This window comes from Nerophis lumbriciformis, linkage group LG24, assembly GCF_033978685.3.
Source record: "Nerophis lumbriciformis linkage group LG24, RoL_Nlum_v2.1, whole genome shotgun sequence".
NCBI classification, from domain to species: Eukaryota; Metazoa; Chordata; class Actinopteri; order Syngnathiformes; family Syngnathidae; genus Nerophis; species Nerophis lumbriciformis.
The window spans coordinates 31,637,295-31,660,000 of record NC_084571.2 but is presented as its reverse complement, the minus strand read 5'-3'; the positions used below and the strand labels follow the sequence as shown (position 1 = coordinate 31,660,000).

General features: G+C 34.6%; 2 protein-coding genes across 7 annotated transcripts in view; one reads left to right on the top strand and one right to left on the bottom strand.

Moving 5' to 3' along the window:
* mrtfbb (myocardin related transcription factor Bb) overlaps positions 1-6,470 on the top strand; it is a 221,873-nt gene extending 215,403 nt beyond the window's left edge. For all 6 annotated transcript variants that reach the window (XM_061981981.2, XM_061981982.2, XM_061981980.2 and 3 more), the window contains 4 exons: positions 1-490; positions 2,823-2,960; positions 3,302-3,362; positions 5,802-6,470. The exon at positions 1-490 is cut by the window's left edge and continues 164 nt beyond it. In XM_061981981.2, the coding sequence (XP_061837965.2) occupies positions 1-490; positions 2,823-2,960; positions 3,302-3,362; positions 5,802-6,145 (1,033 nt within the window). In that variant the 3' untranslated portion in view covers positions 6,146-6,470. The remainder of the gene's footprint in view (positions 491-2,822; positions 2,961-3,301; positions 3,363-5,801) is intronic.
* snrnp25 (small nuclear ribonucleoprotein 25) lies at positions 5,962-21,937 on the bottom strand. Its single transcript, XM_061981985.2, has 6 exons — positions 21,586-21,937; positions 15,931-16,021; positions 15,748-15,853; positions 11,539-11,613; positions 11,365-11,465; positions 5,962-6,166 (listed from the first exon to the last, which is right to left on the bottom strand). Exons 1-5 carry the CDS (start codon positions 21,793-21,795, stop codon positions 11,408-11,410), a joined length of 540 nt encoding a protein of 179 aa, XP_061837969.2. The 5' UTR covers positions 21,796-21,937; the 3' UTR covers positions 5,962-6,166; positions 11,365-11,407.
* Positions 21,938-22,706: the final 769 nt, after the last annotated feature.

Below are 22,706 nucleotides of genomic sequence, written 5' to 3'. Positions count from 1 at the left end.
GTCCAGTCCGGGCCTGGAGGAGGGGGGCCGGGCACACAGTCCCACACAGTGTGCGGGCTCTCCTGGGGAGGAGCACGTGTCGGGCGAGAAGGACCGGCGTCTCCACGAGAAGGAGCGTCAGATCCAGGAGCTGAAGAGGAAGCTGGAGAAGGAGCAGCGGCTGGTGGAGGAGCTGAAGCTGCAGCTGGAGGTGGAAAAGAGGAGTCAGCAGGGAGATTCCCCGCCTCGCCTCAGCCCTCCCCCCCTTGCCCACCGCGCCAAGGAGGAACCTCTTTCGCTCTCCAGCTGCTCGGCCGGCGTGGAGGTGAAACAGGAGGAGGACGGCGAGCGCGGCTACTTAGCGCTGTCATCAAATCAAGACGGAGGGCTTCCTGTCTCCATCCGGCTGCCTGGTAATGGCATCAAGATGCGGAGCGCCGCAGCGTCGGTCCTCGTCCTCACGTCTGGACAGGGGCCCACCGACATAGACCACTCAGCGCCTCTGACCAAGGTGAGAAACAAAAACTGTCTGCTGGTCTTGGTCTGGATTGCTCTCTGACGTGGTCACGACCAGGACACTTCATTAGGCACACCAACACAGGGGTCCTAAATCACATTAAATTTTAGACAGGCCTTTAGCAATCAAAGATTGTTTTATACGACGATAACTAGAGATGTCCCATAATATTCAAAAAGTAAAATGTATGACTTTTTAAAACGCCGCTGTGTACACGGACGTAGGGAGAAGTACAGAGCGCCAATAAACCTTAAAGGCACTGCCATTGTGTGCCGGTCCAATCACATAATATCTACGGCTTTTAACACACACAAGTGAATGCAAAGCATACTTGGTCAACAGCCATACAGGTCACACTGAGGGTAGCTGTATAAACAACTTGAACACTGTTACAAATATGTGCCAGACTGTGAACCCACACCAAACAAGAATGACAAACACATTTGGGGAGAACATCCGCACCGTAACACAACATAAACACAACAGAACAAATATCCAGAATCCCCTTGCAGCACTAACTCTTCCAGGACGCTACAATAGACGCTACCCCCTAGCCCCAACCCCCCCCACACACACACACACACACACACACACTTTGTGACTTTAATAATAAATATGGCAGTGCCATGTTGGTTAAAAGCTCAGTCCAAACAAAAGGGCATTGCAACACCTGCAGTTAGCAAACCTGTCCAAAAGATGGCGCCATAGCAGAATTTTTTTTTTTTTTTATAAAACTATTTGCATGATTAAAATCATAAATTAGCACACCGTTTTGAAACCGGCAAGGTTCAAAGCAGAGGGAAAAAGTAGCGGCTTTTAATCTGGAATTCCTGGTGTATTTATTTATCCCACACTGGGGAAGGTATTTGGTTGCAGTGCAGATTTTTACAAACCGTAAGAAAAGTAAAAATTGTAAATGAGTAATAATAAATAATACACACAACGATGTTATTCTGAAATTTGAACAGATACACTGACTGAAAGTTTTTCTCACCAACAAGAAAAGCATATGTAATATTATTTAAACTTCAATATTATCTAATAATGCAACAAATGATCATACATTTTTTTGTTTCAATATGTAAATGTCTGCTCATCCTATGATTTTAAAGCAAATTGTCCATCAAATTATACACTGTACAAATGAAAATAGATATTACGGTAAAAAATAAATAATTGGCACCTCAATTATCAGGAAAAAAAAAAGTATTTCCATTTACAATAATATATCAACAAATATTTTATGATTAAAAAAATTTTGGCAGCTCAGTCACCAGAATTTCACCATAAAAAACATTGGTACCATTTCTCATTATACAGTAATATGCTATTTAAAAAAAAAACTGTAACATTTACAGTACAATATTACAGATATTGAGCCTGAGCTGCCAGTTTTTCCCCACAAAATGTAAAAAAAATAAATGTTTGTGTACATATAGATATCAAATGCATCGGCAATGGTGTAACAGTATCAATCTAGTGACTGAGCTGCCAGTTTTTGCCGCAGGATTGAAAACATTTTTATTAGGGATGTCCGATAATGGCTTTTTTGCCGATATTGTCCAACTCTTAATTACCGATACCGATATCAACCGATACCGATATATACAGTCGTGGAATTAACACATTATTATGCCTAATTTGGACAACCAGGTATGGTGAAGATAAGGTCCTTGTTAAAAAAAAATTAATAAAATAAAATAAGATAAATAAATTAAAATTATTTTCTTGAATAAAAAAGAAAGTAAAACAGTATAAAAACAGTTACATAGAAACTAGTAAAATTAACTGTTAAAGGTTAGTACTATTAGTGGACCAGCAGCACGCACAATCATGTGTGCTTACGGACTGTATACCTTGCAGACTGTATTGATATATATTGATATATAATGTAGGAACCACAATATTAATAACAGAAAGAAACAACCCTTTTGTGTGAATGAGTGTAAATGGGGGAGGGTTTTTTTTTTGGTTGGTGCACTAATTGTAAGTGTATCTTGTGTTTTTTTATGTTGATTTAATAAAAATAAAAAATAAAACATTTTAAACCGATACCGACAATTTCCGATATTACATTTTGAAGCATTTATCGGCCGATAATATCGGACATCTCTAATTTTTACAGTGTACTGGATGTAAAAAGTTCATTAGTTGCATAACTGAAAAAGTTATGGATGGATTTTGAAACTTTAGGAACTGTGGGAAATGGGATATGGAATGATTACATTTTGGGGCTGATCCGGATCATCGTCTGCATTTTAACATTGTTACCATTGCGCTGGCCGGGTGCTTTTCCAGTTGAATAAGTGCATTACTGCTCTTGTAGTTTCCAGACTGCAGGACACGGTCGCCTCCTCTTCATCAGCCTGCCTTCATCCTGCCGCAGCTCAAATGCAAAAAGCTGCGAGAGCCTCCTCGCTATGAAGACGCAGTGAAGCACACCCGCATGGCAACGGCTGTACAGGTGCATCATACACAACATGTCAGCAGATACATCTCTTGTTTCTATTAAAGAGAGGAATCTCCTCCATTCACAAGCACTGGAATCTAGTCGATAAATAGACAAATACCATGCAAACACTGCCCCCTGGTGGCCGTGAGCAGTGAATATAGAGAGTCTTTATTTCTATCATTTAGTCAACAGCAGAGAGTACCAGGGTCATTTTTACTTTATTCAAGGCGAGACATTCCATTGTTCAACACACCTGGCAGTTGATTGAAAGAGTGTTTGTAGAAAAACATGCTAAAGTTGTTGTTAAAATAAAAATGACAATTCAATAGAAGTGTTCACTTGTTTCCCTGCAGGGCGTCTCTGCGGCCAGCCAGCAGATGGACGACCTGTTTGACGTCCTGATTGAAAGCGGCGGTAAGAATGACGCACCAACCCAAATGTAGTCTGAACCCCTCAAGTAGCCAAATAGTGTCCTCTGTGGTGGACATGTTGTCACCACCTATGTAATGCTCATTTTGCTACCTCCTTTGTAATGGACATAATTTCTTTACTGGTTGTTGATCTTCTCTGTAAAAGACATTCTCCCCGTCCATTGTAGTGGACATTTGTTGTCCTCAAGGGCTGATCTATTTAGAGAAAAAAACCTAATTGAGATTTTTCACTCCAAATTTGTGATTGCGATTTCTTTACATTTTTTTCACGAGTTGACGTCAAGGACCTAAATCTTTTACTATATACACAAACGACCTATTTCTCTCAAATATTGTTCCATACCTGCCAACTTTTGAAATCAGAAAAACCTAGTAGCCAGGGTCCAGGGGCCGCAGGCCCCGGTAGGTCCAGGACAAAGTCCTGGTGGGGGGTTCAGGCTTCGCCCCCCGACGCAAAATGATTATTAGCATTCAGACAGGTTAAAATGTTGCTAAAACCATCACTTTTCTATCAGTCACAGTGACTTTTCAAAACAAAAATATTACAGCAAAAATCATATGGGTTGATTGACATGTTTATTCTGTAAGATAACTTCAATAGTTTGAAATTATTTTGACAGTTAATGCCAGTTATGCTGTCAACCTTTCACAAGACTTCAATTTGTTAATTGAAAGTATAAACAGTATAAACACTTTTTACAGTAAACAAATGGTAAAACAGTACTAAACAATTCCATTAAAAAAAAATTGGTGTCATTATTAACTTTCTGTCCAAGCTTGTATAATCTACTGCCTTGTTCAATTGTAAAAAATATTCTGTGCCTAAAATTCACATTTCTATCACAATTATCATACCGTAAACATGGTAAGCTAACTTCATTAAAATTAATAGTCCTGTCAATAGCATGGAATTACAATTCAAATGTAGTTTTTTTGTAAGCCTTTCAAAAGAATTCAAAATATGAAAAATTAATGAACATTAATTTAAGCCATCAGACACTTGAAAAGTGGCACATCACATCTCTAATGTAATCATTTTAACTTTTCAACAGAAATAGCACTGCAAACATATTAAGGACATACTTCTGTATTTTGGTAGTTATGTTGTCAACATTTAACAAGATTTCTTCAACTTGGACTTGAAAGCATAAATAGTATAAACACTTTTAACAGTATAACAGTACTAAACAATTCCAATAGATAACATTGGTGTCATTACCTTTTTGTGGCTAAAATCCGAAAAACGTTGAAAGTTTTCCACTTGTATCGCTAGCAACGGCATTAGACTTGTGTTTTTTTGTCCCAACGTGGTCTTTTACATCGCTAATTCCTCCGTGTCCGATCGAAAAATCTTGTCTGCACAAGGTGCAATTCGCGTAGTTTTCACCCTTTTTGGAACGGATAATTATTCCCGGATAGGCTTTTGAATATTCTTCACGGAATGACTGCAGTTTTCTTTTCAGTTTAAGACTCGTTTGCGATTTTTCTCCGGCTGATTCCATGATCGTTCGCTCGTTTGGAAACAATGGCAACAGGTGCCTCGTGCTTGGCAGCGGTGCTATAAATAGCCTCGCCAATTTAATTTTTTTTTTTTTTTTTTAATTAATGAAAAACCGTATTTTTTATCACTGCAACCGTAACCTGGAATAGGTTGATGAAAACCGTACTAATTACGGGAAAACCGGAGTAGTTGGCAGGTATGCACACACCATTCATATATATACACACATTTTTGTGTATATATATATATATATATATATATATACACATACATACATATGTACATATATATAAACACATTTATACATGTATGTATAAATATGTTTATATGTATGTATTTATATATACACATATCTCGATGTATAATTGTGTGTATATATGTATACACATTTTTGCACCATTCATGTATGTATATACACATGTTTTTGTATATATAAATGTGTTTATATACATAAACATATTTATACATACAAAAACATGTGTATGTATATATATATATATATATATATATATATATATGAATGGTGCATATTTGTATATATACGTACATATATACACACATTTATACATGATATATTTGTATACATACATATAAACATATGTATATATGTATAAATATGTTTATATGTATGTGTATATTTACAAACATATATATATATACTGTATATAGATATATATATGTATAAGTATGTGTGTGTGTATATTTATGCATATATACATTAGCACCATTCATATATATACACGTTTTTGTATGTATAAATATAAACATTTATATATACACACACTTATACATCAATATATATGCATGTATGTATACATACATATAAATGGGTATATATATATATATATATATATATATATATATATATATATATATACTGTATACCTACCTAACACACAGTGTTGTTGGCATGTTTTGCAGAGATATCACCCTTCATTAAGCAGGAGCCTCCCAGCATGGACAAGCGTCGTCCTGTCACACCCAGCATCACACTCCTTCCTGTCAACACCGTCCTATCACGTCCTCCGCCTCTGGTCCAAGTGGCACACATGCCGCCCACGGCCTTGGCCCCCGACCCCCGGTTAGACTCCCTCCTGAGTGCAGCCGTGGAGGAGCCGCTGAAGCTGATAGAGGAGCTTCACGCCATGGACTGGCTGGACCTGACGCTGTGCACGCCCGCAGAGGGCGTGGACGCCGCGGCTGTGTCGGCAGCGCCCGAGGGCGTCTTCGCCACGGACTTCCTCACCGCCCATGAACTGCTCTAGGTGACCCCTCACATGTTCTTCCTGTAAGGAAAGACACCAGGAAGTGAGGTGTGGGACTTCTTCAAGGTCATAAAACCTGATTGTTGGCAAGGTCAGGTACTGATTAGTTATTCTATTATTATTTATGCCTTTTTTTTTGTAGAACCAGTGATGCCCTCTGCTGGCCACATCCCAAACTGCTCACGAAAGACAGTTGAGAAATATTCACTATATTCAGCATAATATTTGATGTATAGTTTGTAATATGCTCATTGTGCTTTTCTTACCTTTTTTCTACAAACATGGCCGTCACTTGTGCTTTTGTCATTAAACTACACACGGCTTACTTGTGTCTTTTCTACATTTACTGTTAGGTACACCTGCAGTCCAATTTTTGGAAAATAGGTAACGATTGAAAGGAAACAATCAGAATATTAGGCACACCCACAAGTAGGTGGCAGTACTTTGGAAAGTTTTACATTTCAGTGCCTTCTGGATTCTGCACATTTTGTGTGAGTGTTGCAGCCAAATATGTCTGCATCTCATGGCAGCTTCTAGCAAAAGATGTGTTTTGACAACTATTTAAAGAACATTTAATCAACTTGTAATTTTAGGTCTTTGTTATCAATGTTTTCACATTTCCTTGTGACTTAACTTCAAAAAGTACAGGATTTCAACACAAATGTGTAAAATACTATATTGATGTTTTTTTCCCACACAGAATTGAAAAGTAGACATGAGATTATGTGTAAAAGCACATATTCATATCAATCTACGCTTAATAGTTTATTGAAGATACAAAAATACTCCTAAGAACATTTATCAGTTTATTGAAGGTAAAAAACATTAAGAACTTTTAATAGTTTATTGAAGGTAAAAAAACAATCCTAAGAACATTTAATAATCCATTGAAGGTAAAAAACAAAACAAAATAACACTTAAGAACTTGCAATAGTTTATTAAAAGTTTAAAAAAAATACTCAGAAAAACTTGTTTGAGGGTTAAAAAAATATTTATCTTAGAACGTTTAAGTTTATTGAAGGTAAAAAAAAACACTTAAGAACTTTTAATAATTTAATGAAGGTTAAAAAAAACACTTCTAAGAACTTTCAATAATTAATTGAAAGTAAAAAACACACTCTTAAAAAATTTTAGTCAATTTAAGGTAAAAAAAAAACACTCCCTTAAAACTTTTAAATAGTTTATTGAAGGTAAAAAATTAAATAAAAAAACTCTCCAAATAACATTTAATAGTTTATTGAAGGTAAAAAATGTAATTAAAAAACTCTCCAAATAACATTTAATAGTTTATTGAAGGTTAAAAAAACAACACTCCAAATAACATTCCTAATTAATTTTAATAGTTTATTGAAGGTAAAAAAACACTCCTAAATTAAATCGCTATTCGGACATGGACGATTATAAAATCGAATAGTAAACGTCAGTGGATAATTGGTATATTTATTGTAAATAAAGTAATACTATATTGATGTTTTTCCCTGCACAGAATTGAAAAGTAGACATGAGATTATGTGTAAAAGCACATACCGTATTTTCCGCACTATAAGGCGCACCTAAAAACCACAAATTTTCTCAAAAGCTGACAGTGCGCCTTATAACCCGGTGCGCTTTATATATGGATAAATATTAAGATTCATTTTCATAAAGTTTCGGTCTCGCAACTTCGGTAAACAGCCGCCATCTTTTTTCCCCGTAGAAGAAGCGCACGGTGCATGCTGGGATATGTGACGTTTCATTTCCATTTGTGTGTTTATGTAAAGACCCCAAAATGGCTCCTATTAAGTGTGTTGTCTGTCTAATTATAAATAATGCAGACGAGGCGTGTTAACTGAGTTCTCAACGTTTACTCACAGCGTGCTCATAACCACATTCTAACTCCCAGCATACAACATCGCTTCTCAGGGCTACCGCGCATGCTCGTAACTATCGTTGCATGCTGGGTAGTGTAGTTGTTATATTTGCTAGCTCATAACATCACTTTAAGAGACACGCTTACGCGCTTAATTCAATACTCGCCGTCATTCCGGGTGGATTGACAAAAGACCTCCAGCCGCTAGATATTGGTGTCAACAGGGCATTCGAAGCTAGACTGCTAACTGCGTGGGAACAGTGGATGACAGAAGGCGAACACACGTGACGTTCACCAAGACAGGGAGACAGCGCCAGACGACATTTTGGATCCCACATTCGCCCAACTTTTCAATTCGGACAACGAAGGAGAATAATTCGAGGGATTTATGAATGAAGAATAACTTCAGAAAGTGAGCGCTATGTTTATTTTGTGTGTTGTGACATTAACGTTCGAGCAACATTATGTTGCTATTGCTCTGCACTATTTTGAATTTTACTATGTTTGTGATTGCACATTTGCGTACATTTTGGGAGTGAACAGAGTTGTTAGAACGCTGGTTTTTAATATATTATTAAAGTTTGACTGACCTATCTGACTTTTTTTTTTACATTCCTTTAGCGCAGTTAGATGCGGCTTACAACACCGGGCGGCTTATAGGTGGACAAAGTTTTGAAATATGCCGTTCATTGAAGGCGCGGCTTTTAACCCAGGGCGCCTTATGGTGCGGAAAATACGGTATTCATATCAATCTACGCTTAATAGTTTATTGAAGATATAAAAACACTACTAAGAACTTTTAGTTGTTTATTGAAGGTTAAAAAACACTCCTAAGAACATTTATCAGTTTATTGAAGGTAAAAAACATTAAAAACTTTTAATAGTTTATTGAAGGTAAAAGACAATCCTAAAAACGTTTAATAATCCATTGAAGGTAAAAAAAAAAACACTTAACTTGCAATAGTTTATTAAAAGCTAAAAAAAAAATACTCAGAAAAACTTGTTTGAGGGTTGAAAAACACTTAACTTAGAACTTTTAAGTTTATTGAAGGTAAAAAAAACACTTAAGAACTTTTGATAATTTAATGAAGGTTAAAAAAAAACACTCCTCAGAACTTTAATTTTATTGAAAAAAAAAAAACACTCCTAAGGAACTTTTAGTTGTTTATTGAAGGTTAAAAAAATACTCCTAAGAACATTTATCAGTTTATTGAAGGTAAAAAACATTAAAAACTTGTAATAGTTTATTGAAGGTAAAAGACAATCCTAAGAACGTTTAATAATCCATTGAAGGTAAAAACAAAAAACAAAAACACTTAACTTGCAATAGTTTATTAAAAGTTTTTTAAAAAACTCAGAAAAACTTGTTTGAGGGTTAAAAAACACTTAACTTAGAACTTTTAAGTTTATTGAAGGTAAAAAAAAACACTTAAGAACTTTTAATAATTTAATGAAGGTTAAAAAAAACTTTTATTGAAGGAAAATAAACACTCCTAAGAACTTTCAATAATTAATTGAAAGTAAAAAACACACTCTTAAAAAATTGTAGTCAATTTAAGGTAAAAAAAACAAACACTCCCTTAAAACTTTTAATAGTTTATTAAAGGTAAAAAATTAAATAAGAAAAACTCTCCAAATAACATTTAATAGTTTATTGAAGGTTAAAAAACAACAACACTCCAAATAACATTCCTAATTAATTTTAATTATTGAAGGTAATAAACACTCCTAATTAATTTTAATAGTTTATTGAAGGTAAAAAAAAACACTCCTAAACTAAACTAAATCGCTATTCGGACATGGACGATTATAAAATCGAATAGTAAACGTCAGTGGATAATTGGTGTATTTATTGTAAATAAAGTAATACTATATTGATGTTTTTCCCTGCACAGAATTGAAAAGTAGACATGAGATTATGTGTAAAAGCACATATTCATATCAATCTACGCTTAATAGTTTATTGAAGATACAAAAACACTCCTAAGAACTTTTAGTTGTTTATTGAAGGTTAAAAAACACTCCTAAGAACATTTATCAGTTTATTGAAGGTAAAAAACATTAAAAACTTTTAATAGTTTATTGAAGGTAAAAGACAATCCTAAGAACGTTTAATAATCCATTGAAGGTAAAAAAAAAACACTTAACTTGCAATAGTTTTTTAAAAGCTAAAAAAAAAATACTCAGAAAAACTTGCTTGAGGGTTGAAAAACACTTAACTTAGAACTTTTAAGTTTATTGAAGGTAAAAAAAAACACTTAAGAACTTTTGATAATTTAATGAAGGTTAAAAAAACACTCCTAAGAACTTTAATTTTATTGAAGAAAAATAAACACTCCTAAGAACTTTCAATAATTAATTGAAAGTAAAAAACACACTCTTAAAAAATTGTAGTCAATTTAAGGTAAAAAAAAACAACACTCCCTTAAAACTTTTAATAGTTTATTAAAGGTAAAAAAATTAAATTAAAAAAACTCTCCAAATAACATTTAATAGTTTATTGAAGGTTAAAAAACAACAACACTCCAAATAACATTCCTAATTAATTTTCATTATTGAAGGTAATAAACACTCCTAATTAATTTTAATAGTTTATTGAAGGTAAAAAAAACACTTAAGAACTTTTGATAATTTAATGAAGGTTAAAAAACACTCCTAAGAACTTTAATTTTATTGAAGAAAAATAAACACTCCTAAGAACTTTCAATAATTAATTGAAAGTAAAAAACACACTCTTAAAAAATTGTAGTCAATTTAAGGTATAAAAAAACAACACTCCCTTAAAACTTTTAATAGTTTATTAAAGGTAAAAAATTAAATAAAAAAAACTCTCCAAATAACATTTAATAGTTTATTGAAGGTTAAAAAACAACAACACTCCAAATAACATTCCTAATTAATTTTAATTATTGAAGGTAATAAACACTCCTAATTAATTTTAATAGTTTATTGAAGGTAAAAAAAAACACTCCTAAACTAAATTAAATCGCTATTCGGACATGGACGATTATAAAATCGAATAGTAAACGTCAGTGGATAATTGGTGTATTTATTGTAAATAAAGTAATACTATATTGATGTTTTTCCCTGCACAGAATTGAAAAGTAGACATGAGATTATGTGTAAAAGCACATATTCATATTAATCTGTTTTAGCAGTAACTGATAGTCAATGATAAATATACAAAGAAACACTAGCCTACAGGTATATATAGATCGCAAATTCGTGAAGGGACTGAAATGTATATATTTTTCATCAATTAAAAGAAACGGTCATCTGTTAGGCAGTTGCTTTTAATTGATGAAAAAATATATCAAATACAATTTCATCGATGGTAAAGAAAGTGTACAATTTTGATAAGAAAAATAACCTGCTGGTGGATGTTCAAGTGGAGCCTCCGAAGGAAGACAGAGTCACTTCTTCCTCAGCCTCTTCATGAAGGTCACCTCGTCCCTGTTCCTGATGCCATAACTGCACAAACAAAAACATCAATCACCTTCCAAAAGACGTAGAAATGAAATGAAATACTGCTTTTATTACTTACTCTTTCAACCTCACACGGTCGTCTTCTAACTTCTCCCCCTGAAACACTAAATTGTACGTTCTCCACACGTACCTCCTGACAAGGACAATAAAGCTTGGTGAGATCTTCAATAAACTACTAAACGTTCAGAGGAGTGTTTTTTACATTCAATAAACCACTAAAAGTTCTTAGTTTATTAAAGGTTTAAAAAAAAACTATTACAACTTCCTCAGAGTGCTTTGTTTATTTTTGATAAACGACCAAAAGTTCTTAGGAGTGTTGTTTTTTAATCTTCAATAAACTATTGAAAGTTCTTAGTGTTTTTACCTTCAATAAACTAAGAGTTATTTGGAGTGTTTTTCTTTTACCTTAAATAAACTAATAAAAGTTCATAGAAGTGTTTTTTTACCTTCAATAAACTATTAAAAGTTCATAGAAGTGTTTTTTTACCTTCAATAAACTATTAAATGTTCTTAGGGAGTGTTATTTTTTCTACCCTTTTTAGACTAAAAGTTCTTAGGAGTGTTTTTCCTTCAATAAAATTTAAGTTCTTATGAGTGTTTTTTTTTTACCTCCAATAAACTACTATAATTTATCCGCAGTGTTTTTTTTCCCATCAATAAACTATTAAATGTTCTTAGGGAGTGTTATTTTTTCTACCTTTAATAGACTAAAAGTTCTTGGGAGTGTTTTTCCTTCAATAAAATTAAAGTTTTATGAGTGTGTTTTTTATACCCCCAATAAACTACGATAAGTTCTTCGGAGTGTTTTTTTTTCCTTCAATAAACTATAAAAAAAATTCTAAAGTTGAGAGACTTGTGATTTAGGGCTATATAAATAAACATTGATTGATTGATTGATTGATTGATTAAGTAGTGTTATTTTTCTTTAATTACCTTTAATAGACAAAGTTTTTAGGAGTGGGGTTTTTTTTACTTTCAATCAATTATTGAAAGTTTTTAGGAGCGTTCTTTTCCTTCAATAAAATGTTCATTCCTATGAGTGTTTTTTTAACTTCAATAAATGACTAAAAGTTCTTAGAAAAGTTTTTTTTTACCTTTAATAAACTATTGCAAGTTCTTATGAGTATTTTTTTCACCTTCAATAAACTATTAGAAGTTTTAGGAGTGTTTTCTTTTAACTTCAGTAAGCTTTAAAAGTTTTAGAAGTATTTTGTTTTTAAATTTACAATAAACTCTTAAAAGTTCTTAATGTTTTTTTACTTTCAATAAACTAATAAATGTTCTTAGGAGTGTTTTTTTAACCTTAAACAATTAAAAGTTCTTAGGAGTGTTTTTTTAACCTTAAATAAACAATTAAAAGTTCTTAGGAGTGTGTTTCCCTTTAATAAACAATTAGAAGTTCTTAGGGAGTGTTATTTTTTTCCTTCAATAAACTTAAAATTATTTAGGAGTGTTTATTACTTTCAATAAACTAATAAATGTTCTTAGGAGTGTTTTTTTTAACCTTCAATAAACAATTACAAGTTCTTAGGGAGTATTTTTGTATCTTCAATCAACTATTTAGTGCTCTTAGGAGTGTTTTTTTTTTAACTTTAATAGCCTAAAAGTTTTTAGTACTGTTTTTTTTACCTTCCATAAATTATTAAAAGTTCTTAGGGATTGTTATTTTTTACCTTCAATAAACTATTACAAGTTCTTAGGAGTGTTTTTACCTTCAGTAAACTATTAAAGTTAATTAGAAGTGTTTATTACCTTCAATGAACTATTAAAAGTTATTTGGAGTGTTTATTTTTACCTTCAATAAACTATTAAAAGTTATTTGGATTGTTTTTTTTACCTTTAATAAACTATTAAGTTATTTGGAGTGTTTCTTTAACTTTAATAAACTGTTAAAAGTTCTTAGGAGTGTTTTTACCTTAAATAAACTAATAACATTCATTTGGAGTGTTTTTACCTTCAATAAACTACTAAAATGTATTTGGAGTATTTTTTTTACCTTCAATAAACTACTAAAATGTATTTGGAGTATTTTTTTTACCTTCAATAAACTATTAAAAAGTTATTTGGAGTATCTTTTTTTCTTTCAATAAATTACTAAAAGTTATTTGGAGTAATTTTTTTTACCTTCAATAAACTACTAAAAGTTATTTGGAGTATATTTTTTTCTTTCAATAGATTACTAAAAGTTATTTGGAGTATATTTTTTCTTTCAATAAATTACTAAAAGTTATTTGGAGTATTTTTTTTACCTTCAATAAACTACTAAAAGTAATTTGGAGTGTTTATTTTTACCTTCAATAAACTATTAAAGTTAATTAGAAGTGTTTATTACCTTCGATGAACTATTAAAAGTTATTTGGAGTGTTTATTTTTACCTTCAATAAACTATTAAAAGTTATTTGGATTGTTTTTTTTACCTTTAATAAACTATTAAGTTATTTGGAGTGTTTCTTTAACTTTAATAAACTGTTAAAAGTTCTTAGGAGTGTTTTTACCTTAAATAAACTAATAACATTCATTTGGAGTGTTTTTACCTTCAATAAACTACTAAAATGTATTTGGAGTATTTTTTTTACCTTCAATAAACTATTAAAAAGTTATTTGGAGTATCTTTTTTTCTTTCAATAAATTACTAAAAGTTATTTGGAGTACCGGGTATATTTTTTCTTTCAATAAATTACTAAAAGTTATTTGGAGTATTTTTTTTTACCTTCAATAAACTACTAAAAGTTATTTGGAGTATCTTTTTTTCTTTCAATAAATTACTAAAAGTTATTTGGAGTATATTTTTTCTTTCAATAAATTACTAAGTTATTTGGAGTATTTTTTTTTACCTTCAATAAACTACTAAAAGTTATTTGGAGGATCTTTTTTTCTTTCAATAAACTACTAAAAGTTATTTGGAGTACCGTATTTTCCGCACTATAAGGCGCACCTAAAAACCACAATTTTTCTCAAAAGCTGACAGTGCGCCTAATAACCCGGTGCGCTTTATTACGATTCATTTTCATAAAGTTTCGGTCTCGCAACTTCGGTAAACAGCCGCCATCTTTTTTCCCGGTAGAACAGGAAGCGCTTCTTCTTCTACGCAAGCAACCGCCAATGAAAGCACTCGCCCCCATAGAACAGGAAGCGCTTCACCCGCCCCCATAGAACAGGAAGCGCTTCACCCGCCCCCGGAAGAAGAAGAAAAAACGCGCGGATATCACCGTACGTTTCATTTCCTGTTTACATCTGTAAAGACCACAAAATGGCTCCTACAAAACGATCCGGTTCATAAAAAGACGCAATCTCTCCATCCGCACACGGATTACTACCGTATTTCACAGCAACTGAACCGCACTGTGGAACGGGAGCACGTACGGTGAATATTCGCTCCACAGGGAATGAGAAGTCATCCTTCACTGTGGTTCTAGCTTGCCATGCTAACTTCCACCCATCCAAAAGAGACCTTTCCAGCCGGCGTCATCATAAAAGCTAACTCGAAGGGATGGATGGATGAAGAAAAGATGAGCGAGTGGTTAAGGGAAGTTTACGCGAAGAGGCCGGGTGGCTTTTTTCACACAGCTCCGAAGGCGAACACACCTTCACTAAGACGGGCAGATAGCGCCGGTCGACATACGCCAACATCTGCCAGTGGATCGTAAATGCCTGGGCAGATAGTTTCGGTCACAACTGTGGTCCGACCTTTCCGGAAGGCAGGATTCACAGAACTGCTGCACAACAACAGCGACACTGACTCCGGTGACTTCGACGAGACGGAACCGGCCATTTTGGATCCCGTATTCGCCCAACTTTTCAATTCGGACACCGAAGACGAAGAATTCGAAGGATTTACGAATGAAGAATAACTTCAGAAGGTGAGCGCTATGTTTATTTTGTGTGTTGTGACATTAACGTTCGAGCAACATTATGTTGCTATTGTTCTACACCATTTTGAATTTTACTATGTTTGTGATTGCACATTTGCGTACATTTTGGGACAGAGTTGTTAGAACGCTGGTTTTCAATATATTATTAAAGTTTGACTGAACTATCTGACTGTTTTTTTGACATTCACTTTAGCGCAGCGTTTTTTTGACATTCACTTTAGCGCAGCGTAGGCGCGGCTTTTAGTCCGGGGCGGCTTATTGGTGGACAAAATTATGAAATATGTAATTCATAGAAGGTGCGGCTAATAATCCGGTGCGCCTTATAGTGCGGAAAATACGGTATATTTTTTTACCTTCAATAAACTACTAAAAGTTATTTGGAGTGTTTTTTTTACCAGTTGATGTGCCTCACGCTGCCTTCCCGCTGCTGCTTCAGCTCCACAAACCTGCGAGTGGCTTTCTTCAGGTCCAGTACGGTGGCGTCTTGGACCACCACGATGGCTACAACATACACATGTATTTACTGGAGGCCAACACTGAATAAGACATTTAAAAAGGTTCCTAATAACAAAACATACGCATTATTTCACCATCAGCCTTCAAAACCCTCACAGTCATGGCCTGGCCGTACTCCAAAGCAATCTGAGAATTGATTTCTTCCAACGTCACCTGCAGAACACAAGACAGACTTTTGATTTTATTTCTACTTAAATGTGAGCTTTTCATTTGGTTAGTGGATATTTAGCACACAGGGGACAAAAGTGGGCGTATTTTGTTCTTTCACTACATTTTTGGCCATCATTTTTGTTGTGTTCCATTATACATATTTTTTCTTAGGATGTTGTTTCCATGTTAAACTTAAAAATGTGTTCAATAGACTGCCAGTTATTCCACATTACACCAAAGCCAAACAGGACATTCAATATTTCATTTTTCAAGGGTAATACATTCATTTTGGATTATTTTATCAAAACAATTTTTTGGCTCAAATCTCTCGATCAACTTCAGCCCTAACAAAATATCAACTATTTAAACTCTTCAAAGGTCTTTTAATCAATTATGTCACAATTGTCAATTAGTGTAAAATTTGCATAACATGAGTTATTTTAATAGTATAAACCTCATGACATCTGATAAAAAGGCCTTCAAAAGTAAAGGTGGGGGGAAATAATCGATTTTTAGACTCCTAAGAACAGTTATTAGTTTACTGGAAGTAAAAAAACACTAAGAACTTTTAATAGTTTATTGAAGATAAAAAAAGACTCCAAGTAATGGTGATATTGTTATTATAAGCACTAACACAGACTAACTTTTAGCTGCACATGCTGCTAATTGACATACTGAGCTGCTGCATCGCCTCGGAGTTGGTGAAAGTTAATTCTGGATTATAAATCATGTCTGTCACCTGGATAGTATAAAGCTGTTGCCAATAACCAAGAAGTTGGTAAAGTGACATCCAATCTACACCCGGAGGTAGCAAAAAAGACGAAGATGTTTGCGGCAACCCCCTTTTTTTAACCCTTTGTGAGGATTATGATTAATTCTTCATCTAACGGAAAGATATAAACAGCATCCCAGGGAGAGCAGACATTGTACAGTAAGTGATTGTTTTATTATGTTCATAGTTGGTATTTCTTGTTTAGCACTTAGCAATACTGCTGCGGAGTGTATCACAAAAACTGGATTTGTTTAGCGCAACTTCTAAAACTCATACCTCATCCTCCTTATATTCAGGCTCAAAAATATACATTTCTGGATCATTGTTTGTCCCAAATTAGTGTTGTTGTTGTTGAAGGGAACAGCGAACGTTGTGAAATGAATATGCTTAAAATGATCAAAGTATGTAAATAACTACATGTTATTATGATGATTACATATATACTAACAGCATGTGTATAATTCTTTGATGAGGCTTTTTGAATGTTTTTAGAGCTACTTATAGGCGGAATAGAGCGACTATCATTGGCCCCATTGCTAGCTGACTTTTTCCAGCGTTGATTAACGACTTAGAATGCATAAAAATGTTTTTGTTTTTGTCTTACATAGGGATTGCGAAAGATAGGCAAAATTACAAAAATAAAATAAAAAAACTGCAGTTTTCCTTAAAAGGGCTGTAAGGTGCTGTTAGGCTTTAAATATGATTAACATTGAAGCAATAACAATATGTTGTGTTTGGATTGTGAAATAATCACAATATTCACAATATTCAATGTATTTATTTCGACATTTTGTTTTATAATTATCTTTATAAATGTGGACTAAAATAATTAAGTTGTTATTCATGCACACATCTTCTTTCCGGGGGTTAACAATATAATGATGATTACATATATACTAACAGCATGTATATAATACTTTGATGAGGCTTTTGGATGTTTTAGAGCTCCTTATAGGCGGAATAGAGCGACTCCCATTGGCCCCATTGTTAGCTGACTTTTGCCAGCGTTGATTTACGACTTAGAATGCATTAAAAATAAAAATGTGTTTTTGTTTTACATACACAAAATTAAAAAAAATTAAAATAAAAGTGCAGTCCCCCTAAAGGACTTTTAGGCGCTGTTAGGCTTAAAATATGATTAACATTGAAGCAATAAAAATATGTTGTGTTTGGATTGTGAAATAATCGCAATATTCACAATATACAATGTTCAAAGTATTTATTTCGACATTTTATTTTATAATTATCTTTAAAAAATGTGACTAAAATAATTAACCTCTTAAGGCGCAAGCTGTTTGTTTACATGCTTTTTGTTTTAATTTCTCTTTGCTATTTGGGCTTGTTGGACCATAATTAGAATACAAACTAAAAATCATCTTTTGATATGATGTACTCAGTCCATAAGTACACAAACGTGTACTTCATGTGTAGTGACATGCTAATTTTTACTTTTACACTTTTTTCCCCCAAAATTCCATTGTATGTTATACTCTTCTGACACCAGCAGATGGCAGTATAAGTGTCCACATAAGTGGCCATAAGACCCCAATTCAATAGTGTACACAATTTTGGAATTAAGAGCTAAAAGGTGCTGTCCACACATGTGGCCACTAAGCCTTTAGAGCAGTGGTTCTTAACCTGGGTTCGATCGAACCCTAGGGGTTCGGTGAGTCGGCTTCAGGGGTTCGGCGGAGGTCAAGACACACCTGACTCATCGTGTAAATAAAAACTTCTCCCTATCGACGTATTATGGATACCACAAACAATGTTCCCTCTAATTTTCCATATGCGTGAGCAAACGTAAAAACTCCTTGAGCATTCAGTGGAGCACATGTGAGCAACGTCAGACGTGCACATGCACCGTGGCCACACCTGCAGCACACCTGTCCCAAACCCGACTAAATAACAAGTTAAATGTTTTATTATTATAATCAAATGATAGCAGTCATTTCCATCAGATTATTTTCTAATATAAGTGATTTGGCCCACTTAAAATGAAAATAACAAAAAATATTGTTTTTCATGAGCTGTGTACTTGTATTGTATGTCTGGGTGGGGGTCCTGTTTTGGAAATAATTTGTACCCCTTTCAGATATCGCATTTACCGTATTTTTCGGACTATAAGTCGCAGTTTTTTTTCATAGTTTGGCCGGGCTCCAGTGCAACTTATATATGTTATTTTCCTTCTTTATTATGCATTTTCGGCAGGTGCGACTTATACTCCGGTGCGACTTATACTCCGAAAAATACGGTAGTTCCCACTAAAACATTCACATGTTGCACAATGAGATGTAAACATGGGATCATGTGTACATTCCGGTAACTTTGTTTGTAAAATATATCTTTATTAGTATTTCTTTAAAATAATAACATTATTTCATGATTAATATTTATAAATTAAGATTAAATTAAAGAAAAAAACTACAGATGTCCGATATTATCGGCCGATAAATGTTTTAAAATGTAATATCGGAAATTATCGATATCGTTTTTTTTTTATTATCGGTATTGGTTAATATTTTTTAATTAAATCAACATAACACAAGATACACTTACAATTAGTGCACCAACCCAAAAAACCTCCCTCCCCCATTTACACTCATTCCCACAATAGGGTTGTTTCTTTCTGTTATTAATATTCTGGTTCTTACATTATATATCAATATATATCAATACAGTCTGCAAGGGATACAGTTCGTAAGCACACATGATTGTGCGTGCTGCTGGTCCACTAATAGTACTAACCTTTAACAGTTCATTTTACTCATTTTCATTAATTACTAGTTTTTATGTAACTGTGTTTATATTGTTTTACTTTCTTTTTTATTCAAGAATTTTTTTTTAATTTATCTTTTTTTTTCTTCCTTTTTTAAAAAAGGACCTTATCTTCACCATACCTTGTTGTCCAAATTAGGCATAATAATGTGTTAATTCCACGACTGCATATATAAAGTTAAAAGTTAAAGTACCAATGATTGTCACACACACACTAGGTGTGGCGAAATTATTCTCTGCATATATCGGTATCGGTAGATAACTGTATCGGTAATTAAAGAGTTGGACAATATCGGAAATCGGCAAAAAGCCATTATCGGACATCAATAAAAAAAACATTTTATTTTTCACTAAAGAAGGGTTTGGTGAATGCGCATATGAAACTGGTGGGGTTCGGTACCTCCAACAAGGTTAAGAACCACTGCTTTAGAGGTTAAGTTGTTATTCATGCACACATCTTCTTTCCGGGGGATAACAATATAAATCGGTGCATTTGTCTTGACAATCACGTTCATGCTGCCATGCTTTTATTTTGAAGGGTACTTTGGACTGTGCTCCGAACAGGAAGTCTATGTGTGCATATTTTAATGAGTTTTTATTGTATTATTGCTTAGCGCATACTTGCCAACCCTCCCGGATTTTCCGGGAGACTCCCGAAATTCAGCGCCTCTCCCGAAAACCTCCCGAAATTCAGGCGGAGCTGGAGGCCACGCCCCCTCCAGATCCATGCGGACCTGAGTGACGTGTTGACAGCCTGTTCACACGTTCCCACAATATAAACAGCTAATGATCGAGGGCAAGTTCTTGGTTTCTTATGTGGGTTTATTGTTAGGCAGTTTCATTAACGTCCTCCCAGCGCAGTAACAACACACAACAACAGCAGTCAAGTTTTCGTCTACCGTAAAGCAGTTCGTCTGCCGTAAACAGCAATGTTGTGACACTTTTAAACAGGACAATACTGCCATCTACTGTACATGCATATGTGACCCACCCATAATGTGTCACATTTTTGTGTTGATTTGTTTATTTTATTTTGTGGTTTGAATTCGTTTTTGGAGCTGTCATTACACATTTATCAGTATTCACATTGGTCAGTAGGGGGCAGTAGGGCGTTTCTTCCCAATTGAATGCTATCACCTGCAGACCGGAAGTGTCTTGTCATTCTGATGAGAGCGACCAGTCTGTGAACAATTGAAACGTCCTGTGTGCTTTTTCCTCCTGTATAACAGGTTAGTTTTGGTGAATCAACTCACTGAATAATATCCATGTGATCTTTATAAGTTTAAGTACACATTCTGATGGTGGAGCCTAACTCTAAAGTGTTTGTGAGTTGTAGTTTGTATTTGTGAATGAATCCAGTGCACAGCTGCAGTAATCAATACAAAAAGGCGACGTGAGTGCGCAATGTTTATATAGGAACTTCTGATCCTAATTCAGACTCCCAAATTAGAGCTCCCGTTTTCTTATTGATTTTATAATGTATATTTGTATAATGTGTGTGTTCTGAAATAGTGACAGAGAATAGAACAAGGATGGACAATTCAACCCTTACCTCAACAATGAGTAGATGAGTGTTATGTGTGTGTATATGTGTAAATAAATGAACACTGAAATTCAAGTATTTCTTTTATTTATATATATATATATATATATATATATATATGTATATATATATATGTAATAAAAAAAAAATATATAGCTAGAATTCACTGAAAGTCAAGTATTACTTATATATATATATATATATATCTTAACCACGCCCCCAACCAAGCCCCCGCCCCACCCCCGACCACGCCCCCCACCTCCCGAAATCGGAGGTCTCAAGGTTGGCATGTATGGCTTAGCGACAACGAAGAAGTTAACAATACTAATAAAAAAGCCTACTACTCTCGCATAAACATTACGTAGTCGGTTTCCTCAAACTTTTAAGTGGACAAAAGCGTGTTATCATGAAGGCAAGCTGGATGTGAACAGTGCCTGAATAAGAAGATCACAAAGTAAAGCTGGATGTGAACAGTACCTGAATAGGAAGATCACAAAGTAAAGGATCCTGGACGAGACGTGCGAGTCCCTCCTCAAAAACGTCCAAAATGTCAGCATGAGTTTCATCCTCCATGTCCTCCTCCACTTCGTCAGGAGACATCTTTCCCGCTTCTTTATACGTCATATTTTCCTCGTCTTTATCCTTCATATTTGGTCCGCCGCAAGCCTCTTCGCTCGGCAGGTCCATTGTAAATGAAGGTTAAAGTCTTTGTTTGGATACAAAGCGTCAAGTTTAGTCAATGAGAGCAACAGTTTTGTGCCAAGTTAACTAAAACACAGCTGTGCGTCGTCACGGGGAAATTGTGAGTCCGGCACACAAAACACGCCCCAAGTAAACCGTTCCGCGGTGACTAAGGTTCCGGGGCAAATGGCTTCACTTTCGTCCATACTTGAATGTTTGTCTGTATCACAACTCTGATGATTAATCAATTAAAATATGAACTTAGTTTACGATTTTATAATGATTATAAACCACATGTTTTTTTTCTTCTTTAAAAAAAAAAAAAAAAAAAAAAAAAAAGGAATTGAGTAAAGCAAAAAAGAAAGCCCCCTGTAAAATTGTGAGGCACGTGTATACGCAGCATTACGGTAAATCCGGATATCAAACTACAGTACGTCACCATAAATTAAAATGAACATAATTTTAACGTTAATGTTTGTATACATATATACATGTATGTATGTATGTATGTATCCATCTTCTTTCGCTTATCGGAGGTCGGGTCACGGGGGCAGCAGCCAAAGCAGAGAAGCCCAGACTTCCCTCTCCCCAGCCACTTCGTCCAGCTCCTCCCGGGGGATCCCGAGGCGTTCCCAGGCCAGCCGGGAGAGATAGTCTTCCCAACGTGTCCTGGGTCTTCCCCGTGGCCTCCTACCGGTCGGACGTGCCCTAAACACCCCCCTAGGGAGGCGTTCGGGTGGCATCCTGACTAGATGCCTGAACCACCTCATCTGGCTCCTCTCGATGTGGAGGAGCAGCGGCTTTACTTTGAGCTCCCCCCGGATGACAGAGCTTCTCACCCTATCTCTAAGGGAGAGACTCGCCACCCGGCGGAGGAAACTCATTTCGGCCGCTTGTACCCGTGATCTTGTCCTTTC